Source organism: Oreochromis aureus, linkage group 10 (assembly GCF_013358895.1).
Source record: "Oreochromis aureus strain Israel breed Guangdong linkage group 10, ZZ_aureus, whole genome shotgun sequence".
Lineage (NCBI taxonomy): Eukaryota > Metazoa > Chordata > Actinopteri > Cichliformes > Cichlidae > Oreochromis > Oreochromis aureus.
The window spans coordinates 15,214,468-15,223,211 of record NC_052951.1 but is presented as its reverse complement, the minus strand read 5'-3'; the positions used below and the strand labels follow the sequence as shown (position 1 = coordinate 15,223,211).

At 41.3% G+C, this 8,744-nt stretch overlaps 1 protein-coding gene across 3 annotated transcripts; it reads left to right on the top strand.

Annotated features, from left to right (window-relative positions):
- The first annotated feature begins 1,239 nt into the window (after positions 1 to 1,239).
- On the top strand, positions 1,240 to 7,715 carry cct8 (chaperonin containing TCP1, subunit 8 (theta)). 3 transcript variants are annotated; one of them, XM_039618707.1, is made up of 16 exons: positions 1,240 to 1,413; positions 1,922 to 2,012; positions 2,100 to 2,179; positions 2,277 to 2,426; positions 2,538 to 2,718; positions 2,816 to 2,877; positions 2,955 to 3,092; positions 3,181 to 3,359; positions 3,734 to 3,800; positions 3,885 to 3,972; positions 4,061 to 4,176; positions 4,572 to 4,643; positions 4,753 to 4,917; positions 5,959 to 6,078; positions 6,504 to 6,644; positions 7,428 to 7,715. In XM_039618707.1, exons 1-15 carry the CDS (start codon positions 1,354 to 1,356, stop codon positions 6,609 to 6,611), a joined length of 1,677 nt encoding a protein of 558 aa, XP_039474641.1. In that variant the 5' UTR covers positions 1,240 to 1,353; the 3' UTR covers positions 6,612 to 6,644; positions 7,428 to 7,715. The 3 variants fall into 3 exon arrangements, with proteins under 3 accessions (XP_039474641.1, XP_039474640.1, XP_039474642.1); XM_039618706.1 differs by having other exon boundaries at positions 1,354 to 1,413; positions 6,504 to 6,640; XM_039618708.1 differs by lacking the exon at positions 6,504 to 6,644 and having other exon boundaries at positions 1,354 to 1,413.
- Positions 7,716 to 8,744: the final 1,029 nt, after the last annotated feature.

Below are 8,744 nucleotides of genomic sequence, written 5' to 3'. Positions count from 1 at the left end.
TTGTTTGTGTCGCACCACTCAGCCAGACGATCCACCTCCTCCCTGTAGGCGGTCTCATCGTTGTCGCTGATGAGGCCAATCACCGTGGTGTCATCTGCAAACTTAATGATGGTGTTGGAACCATCAGCAGGTCTGCAGTCGTGGGTGAAGAGGGAGTAGAGGAAAGGGCTCATCACACAGCCTTGTGGTACACCGGTGTTCATTGTGATTGTTGATGAGCAGCGGTTATCCAGTCGGACATGTTGGGGGCGGTTGGTCAGGAAGTCCAGTAACCATTTGCAGATGAGGGAACTGATGCCCAGGTCTGTCAGTTTCCTGATGTGAACACCAAGGAGTTAGTTGGCCTGCACTAACTACTGGCATACTATTATTCTGTGGCAAAACCCTGTCAAATCTGCCTTGGTGCACCTGTTGAAAAACTGCATCTAAATCCAAGACCCTAACTCCCATCAAAACAGCTTTTGAACTATGAGGATCCCAAGGAATTGTTCTACACAACAGTGTCTCTTTTATCCTTGTGGTGTCAAAAATGTGATGACAGAAGCAAGTTAAAAAGTGGGGTCGTTCCTGCTGTTGAGACAAACTCCTGACTAAAAATACAATGTGTTTCTATGGGTCAGTTAGAAGATTATCCCTCTACTTTGAGCCACACAATTCAAAAAGTTCAAATCTCTGAGCGTTGGCTCTAGGTCAACGTATGTCAAAGTAGATAGAGTTGGAAGAGGAGTAAGTTGAATGAGAATTTGAAGGGTCTCCTCATTGAAATCCGTTATAATTTTTTGTTTAATAAAGTTGAATAATTTAAAAAATATAAAAGTTAAAAGTGAGAAAAATAGAAGCAGTAATGTCCAAAAGAAGAGGAATCGAATGGTGGTTGAATGGTTTTTCTACGTTGAACGGTTTTGAAGGAGTTAGATGCCAAAAAACGTATGGAATATATAAAACGGAATAATAAAGATTACAACAACAATACTGTGAATGCTAATAATTCATTATATTTGTAATATTTCATGACAAATGATAGAAATTTGACAAAGCAAGTAAACAACAGGAAATCAGAAATGCCATCTGTCGTACTTGTGTTTCTTTGGTGAGGTAGCTTAAAGTCATTGACTTAGTATAGACTTGGGTTTCATTATAGTAACACATGACGGTAAGAGTGCCCCCGTGTGGTGTTTTACGATCACTGCGCGGTGAAACGAGAATCGCTCTGTTTGTCCTTTGTTGTCACCCGTCTGTAGCTCGCTGCCTCGCTGAAGTCGCTCCACCTCTGCCTCTCCGGCTTTGTACCCAGAGTTGAACCTACGCCGCGGCTACCTTCTCTAGGATACCGGGGCTGCTAAAAATTTGAAAATGGCCCTCCACGTCCCAAAAGCTCCGGGCTTTGCCCAGATGTTAAAGGATGGCGCCAAGGTGGGGTTAAATTAGGAATATCGGGCTCGTAGATAAGCTTTGACTGAGTAGTTGTGAAGAAGCGTGCTTGCTAGCTAACGTTAGCCGCTGAGTTAGCTTGTTCATTCAGAGTCATGAGGGATAGTTCTAGAAAGCGGCAGCCAGGCCGCCCAGCCGGCTGCTGGACGAAGGTCTGTTAGGGAAGATGAAATGCTTATTCTTGATATTTCACTGTCTCCCTTCAGTCTAAACCGTGCTAAATATAGCAGCAGCAGCGGTTGAGCTGCTGTTATAACGGGATGTCACACTGCAGTCACACCCAGCTAGCATTCAGCTAACTGTCAGTACTGTCAGCTTAAAGTGATGCCGATGCTTAATGGAATGCTTACATTCTCAGACTATCCATATTATATCCAGTTATTTGCTTTTAACATATTCATGGTTAGGTAGTAAGCTAAATATATTAGTCTGACGTGGAAATGAACGGTAATGCACCTGTCTTGAAAAGCTGATTTCTTGTCTGTTAAAGCACTTTTCAGGTCTTGAAGAGGCTGTCTTCCGTAATATCAGAGCTTGTAAGGAACTTTCTCAAACCACCCGCACTGCCTATGGGCCCAACGGTAAGTTTGGTCTGCCTACAGCCTATTAGGGTCGTGCTCTGCAAAGATATCAAAGCAGCACCCGTTAAATGAAGTGTTTTCTTTTAGGTATGAACAAAATGGTCATCAACCATTTAGAGAAGCTGTTTGTCACCAATGACGCTGCAACAATTCTCAGAGAGCTTGAGGTGAGGAGACAATGTTGTGCACCTCACTGAAATTCAGCTGAGTGCATAATAAATGTATGAATTTAACTGTTTATGTAAATTCTTGTTTGTTTTACAGGTGCAGCATCCCGCAGCTAAAATGATTGTAATGGCGTCCCACATGCAAGAACAGGAAGTCGGCGATGGTACCAACTTTGTCCTGGTGTTTGCTGGAGCTCTGCTGGAGCTGGCTGAAGAGCTCCTTAGAATGGGCTTGTCTGTTTCAGAGGTAAACAAGATAATATTAGTAAAGTAGCATGGCTTAATGTCATACATGTGCATGTCACAGTGCTATGATTGGTGCATTTTCTCAGTGCCCCCTTTTTCTTCTTTGCCACAGGTGATTGAAGGCTACGAGAAGGCTTGTAAGAAGACTCTGGAGATCCTGTCAGACTGTGTTTGCTCCTCAGCCAAGAACCTCCATAACATTAATGAAGCCAAGTCGCTCATCCGTACAGCAGTCATGAGTAAACAGTACGGCAACGAAGACTTCCTTGCCAACCTCATTGCAGAGGCCTGTGGTGAGTCAGAAGTGCACACTATCTCAGACTCGATTGTCTCGATTTTAGCATTGCCTTGGTATTTTTCTGACTTCCTTTTTCTCCCCTCTTTGTGCAGTATCAATCTTCCCAGAGTCCGGCAATTTCAATGTTGATAACGTCAGAGTATGCAAGATTTTGGTAAGCAGCATCTTCTGTTGGTTTTATTTTGTGTGCGTATGCAGTTTGGCCTCTATTAACATTTGTGGTCATTTTAGGGTTGTGGGGTGACGGCATCCTCTATGCTTCATGGCATGGTTTTTAAGAAAGAGGCAGAGGGAGACGTCACATCAGTGAAAGAAGCCAAGATCGCCGTTTTCTCCTGCCCCTTCGACTGCATGGTGACAGAGACCAAGGTAAGTGGAGGTGACTGATATATAAAGTTTAATGAAGATGATGCTGACATTGCTCTCTGTGCTGACGATAGTCCCTTCTGTTCCACAGGGCACAGTGTTGATAAATAATGCACAGGAGCTCATGGACTTCAGTAAAGGAGAGGAGGATTTGATGGAAGCTAACGTGAAGGCGATCAAGGAGGCTGGTGCCACTGTGGTGGTAACTGGGGGGAAAGTGGCTGACATGGCGCTGCACTACGCCAACAAGTACAAACTCATGGTGGTCAGGTAAGAACTACAAAGCCTAAAGTGGGCAGGGAATGTATCTTATACAAAGCGCAAGACATTTAAGGCAAATTCAGTCTGAGTTTCTGCTTCTAGTCGAGCTTATTGTTTTATGTAATTTGCTTAAGAGATCACGTTTCTCCCAAGTAAAGGATTGATCTTTTTGCTAATACAGATGGTCTTTTCATGGCCACGTAGGACTAAAACTTTTATTTTGAAGGTGCAAGATGTAACTGTATCTGCATTTCTTTTAGGAAATTTAAATAAATATCTGATGCTGTATGTTAAATATTACATGATTTATAATAATATAATATAATGTATCTTTGGCATTGTGTGTTTCCCAGCCATAAACGTTCTTTTTTCCTTCTCGTCAGGCTTAACTCCAAGTGGGACCTCAGGAGGTTATGCAAGACTGTGGGAGCTGTAGCTCTGCCCAAGATGGTGAGTGTACACTTGTGTTTATCAGATCAGGCATTTGAAAGAGCCGTCCATTTTTAACCATAAATACATTTTTGTCATCCTTAGATGGCTCCGACTCCGGATGAGATGGGTCACTGTGACAGTGTATATCTGACTGAGGTGGGAGACACTCAGGTGGTGGTCTTCAAACATGGTAAATGACTCCTTTCTTCAGGCTTGTGAATCTTTAATTTAAACCTTTCTGAGTTAACCTGTTGGTTGGTGCTGACACTTTCAAACAGATAAAGAGGATGGTGTCATCTCAACCGTGGTGATCAGAGGTTCCACTGACAACCTCATGGATGATATTGAGAGGGCTGTAGATGATGGAGTCAACACCTTTAAAGTTCTGGTCAGGGTAAGTAGACATAAGTCAGAGTGGGGTTTTTTTTTTTGTTTTTTGGTTTTTTTGTTGGGATTGTTTTTCTTACGTTTTAGATGGATGGACAAATGGATGCGCAAATTATAATTTACAGATTATTATTGTCTTTATTGTAAAGCAACTCAGGGGCTGATGTTTATCTTTTTCCATCAGTTTTGAGCACCTGTTTACTTAATAATAATAATTGTATTAAAAGAGAATTAGGAACTGAAAAACTAAAACTATGCTATCAGTGTTCACTATGAGCAAAACTGTCCCTTTAAACATTGTTATTGAGAATTTTACAGTTTACAAATTTCAAGGGGTTTTCTTTTTATGTACTACTTAGTTTGCACAACAGTTACAGTCTCTCTGTCATTCATTATCTTTAGGACAAGAGGCTGGTACCTGGAGGAGGAGCCACTGAGATTGAGCTGGCCAAACAGATCACCTCATATGGAGAGGTATGCACATTCAAGTGCATTAATTAACATATTCCAAGTCCACACACTTATCTCTCCTCTTCGTTTTGCCCCATTTTGACTGATACACCATTTTCCTGCCTTTCTGCAGTCCTGCCCTGGTCTCGATCAGTACTCCATTAAAAAGTTTGCCGAAGCTTTCGAGGCGTTGCCACGTGCCCTCGCTGAGAACTCCGGCGTGAAGGGGAGCGAGCTTATTTCAAAGCTGTATTCTGCACATCACGAGGGGAACAAAAACATGGGCTTTGACATTGAGGTATGTGTGGATGCATGAGAAGAATGTGTGGATGGCTTTGATATCGTTTGATGTCAGATGTGAATCGTTTAAAATATTCAGCCTGTTTTCTCCTTGGTTACAATCTACAACGGCACTGCGAGAGGCACCTAAACCTTACACACTGGTCCTTAAAGCATCACCAGTGGTGTCCAAAACTTGACTTATAGGCATGCAGTGAATGCCCGAGGAGCTAACACTGCTGATTGCATTAAAAACAGTCGCTACATCGTTCTGTCATCACAAGAGAAACTTGGCTCATGTGTTGGCCTTTAAGAGAAAAACGGTTACCTTGACTGAAATGCTGGAAGGACTTGTGTTGCCACAGAGTCCATTTGTGTTGTCTGCGCTATGGAGACAGATACAGCCTGTTGCATTTTTGTAGTTTTATTGGAGACATGATCTTTATGCTAAATAATATGATGTTCACATGGCATGTAATTAACAAGCAGGCGAATCACAGTTGGGATTTTTTTTGGCTTCCAGTTAACTTGGGTAGATGCACACCACGTTTTAGATTAGGGTACACAGCTTATCACTAACAGCCCTTTTTTCCACTTGTACCTACTCATCTTGGCTCGACTCGGTTTCGGACGGTTTCTTTTACCGACGAGTACCAACTAATGGCGACACAAACACCACAACGATGGAGGAGGTTGAGGTGACAGTATACCTGCTGCCTTCTTTTTTGTGTATAGCCAATTCCCTAATTTCCGGGTTTCAAAAATGATGGTTTTGATTTTCGTGAAGGAGACGCCCTCATGACTAATTGAGGAACGCCACTGACTAGCCAATCGGTGGCATGCAGTCTGTTGACGTCTCATTTTCTGAGTATGGGAAACCCTAGAAACAGTCGAGTTAAGCCGTGCCGATTAGGTCTATAAAAGACATCTTAAAATTTGTGTTGTAGTGTCCTTTTTTTCCCCCTTAAATCCAACATTTGAAATTCTTTTTTTTAATGCCCGTTTCTATTGAAGTGTCTCATATTCTTGACTGATGGTGCGGTTGTCATGTCGTTTACAGAGTGATGGTCCTGCTGTGAAGGACATGCTCGAAGCCAGCATTCTGGATCCCTACCTGGTCAAATACTGGGGCATAAAACTGGCTACCAATGCCGCTATCACAGTGCTGAGGGTGGATCAGGTGGGTACAAACAAAACGTTCTTAACACACGAACTCTACATGTAATCAAAGCCAGCCTCAAACAGAATATTTTATGAACTTTCGAAATTTTGTTTTTGATTGAGACAGAAAACTGCTTCAATCAGTCAGACAGTAAGAGCCTTTAGGACTATTTTTCACCTGTTTACAAAACTTCATGTATTCATGGCTTTTAATGTATTGGTTTGATTTTGAACTGAAATAATTTAGGCTTCGAGGCAAATCTACAAACTTAATTTTTCACTCCACAGAGATCCAACAGACCGCATCAAGTCACATATCACAGATTTTTGCTTTCTGTTCATATTTTGAGTTTTGTATTATTCTTTTTAGGATTTTTTTTATGTTCTTTAAGCACTTGAAAGCAACTGGTGGATAAATTAAGTGTGCATATATGTACGATCCAGATCATCATGGCTAAGGCTGCAGGGGGACCCAAGGCTCCCAAGCAGAGAGGCCATTGGGACAAGGACGGTTGGGATGAAGAGCCTGATAATTTTGAAACTCATCATTAGAGGGCACACACAAAACCCTCAGTCGCTCAGTCAGTAGGTTTTGGAATGTGTGTGCGCTTTTAACTAAAAACAAAAAAAATCTGCACCAGTGTGCTCAGTCACTCACAGGAGGTTGAAATATGTATGCGTTACCTGTCACTACTAACACTGGAGAAATGTTGCATTACTGACTGGATTCAACCACATCACAGGTGTTTTACACAAACCCAGATGTGCCACTGCCTAAACCTGCACAGAACAGATAGTGTGTGTGGTGTGATAGCATGCTGCATGCACTCACAAACTGTTAAGCTTGCAAGTACCAAATCAAATACTGTTTTGTTTTGTTTTTTAATGTATTTTAAGAGAAGATTAATTCAGTTTAGACTTACTTGAAGATGTTTTGTGAAACATGAAGTGCCTTAAGTAACTGACCCAGCGTTTAATTATTATTTCCTCAGCTTTTTTTTTTTCCTTTAATTATTTATTTGATTTTAAGTGTTCACGTTTTGTACACAAGTACATTTTCCTGTGTAGTGAATTTCTCTTAAAGCACAACATACTGCCATGTGTGCTCATGAATGTTTAATCACCATAAATGGACTTCTGGAATATCTGTGGGGATTTAAATGGCCTTTTTTACTTTGAAAATGTAGTCCCCTCATTTTTAAATAAGCACAGGAGTTTAAGATTGAACACATTTTGGATGCTGTGGTTAATGTTTGTCTATCAAATATTTTATGAGTGTCAGAGGTGATGTGCTTCCACTCTGACATAAAGCCCACTCACTCAGCTGCATGGATCTTATGATGAAATGATTGTTTTCTTCCTTCTTAGATCATCATGGCCAAACCAGCAGGAGGACCCAAACCTCCCCAGGGAAAGAAGGACTTTGATGAGGACGACTAAAAGTGAATGTCCAGCAGATGCTCCTTTTAACCCTGAACGCTCTGACATGGATTCCCAAACCTTTTCTACTTATTTAAAGCTCACCTGTTTATTGGTTTATTTTGTAGAAATGACCATACATTGGTAACAGAAGTTAAAAAAAAAAAAACATACCAATGGCTCTGTTTTGCTTTTTATGTTCTCAGTCCCAAATAAAAGGCACCTGTGCTGTCACCATTTGGTTTGGTTTGTTTTTTACTTTTTGCCCAGCATTGCTTTGTAAACTTCTTTGGTACTTCATATGATCACTGGCATTGTTTCATCACATATTGAGACTCAAAAAGGAACCCAGAAAGTGTTACCATGCTTCAAGTTGCTGTGCATTTCCCATGATATTTAATGGCCAACATTATACATTGCTTCTTGATATGATACAAACATGCATTCAATTCAGTTTTACTTGTATAGTGCCAAATCACAACAGTCTCCTCAAGGGCTTCATATTCTACACTAAAGATATAATAATAGAGAGAAAACCCCATGTGTTTCAGTCAGATCAGCATCTAATCTAATATAGGACATATGCACACTTAATTCACCCACCAGATGCTTCCAAGTGTTTAAAGAACATTACAAAATTCCTAAAAAGAAATTCAAAATATGAACAGAAATAAAGGATCCCCAAAGAGCAAGCACTTGGTGACAGTGGGAAGGAAAAACTCCTTTTAACAGAAAAAAAAACCCTCCAGCAGAACCAGGCTGAGGAAGTGGTCGCCATCTGCTGTGATGGGTTGCAGGGGAGGAGAGGGACTCAGGACAAAAGACACACTGTGGAAGAAATTGGGGTGATAAGATACTGTGAGATCTTACTGTGAGGTTCTAGTATGTGAGGATACAGATTTTAAATTTGATTCTGGATTTAACAGAGAATCAGTGAAGAGAAGCCAATATGGGAGAAAGATGCACTCCTTTTCTGCATCAGTGCTCCCGCTGCAGCATTTTTAATTAAATGAATTGCATTCAGCATTCACATTTCCTCCAAACATGCTAAGACAGCACATATTATGCATGCATGGGTTTATTTTTAGAACAAGTGAATGGGGGGTTGAAAAATGTATCGGGAGATACAGGAGGCTTTTCTGTTTCACGTTTGCTTTTGTGCACACAAGTCACGCCAATGCAAATGATGCAAACCTAACAGAAACTGTCACCGACGTGTATAATTGATGTGTGCGGCTCTGATTACCGCAAGCAGCAGCACAGGGA

Coding starts and splice junctions, on each gene's coding strand:
- cct8 (XM_039618707.1), top strand. CDS start 1,354: ATGGCCCTCCACGTCCCAAAAGCTCCGGGCTTTGCCCAGATGTTAAAG. Junction 2,180..2,276: donor CAATTCTCAGAGAGCTTGAG/GTGAGGAGACAA, acceptor TTTGTTTTACAG/GTGCAGCATCCCGCAGCTAA. Junction 2,878..2,954: donor TCAGAGTATGCAAGATTTTG/GTAAGCAGCATC, acceptor TGGTCATTTTAG/GGTTGTGGGGTGACGGCATC.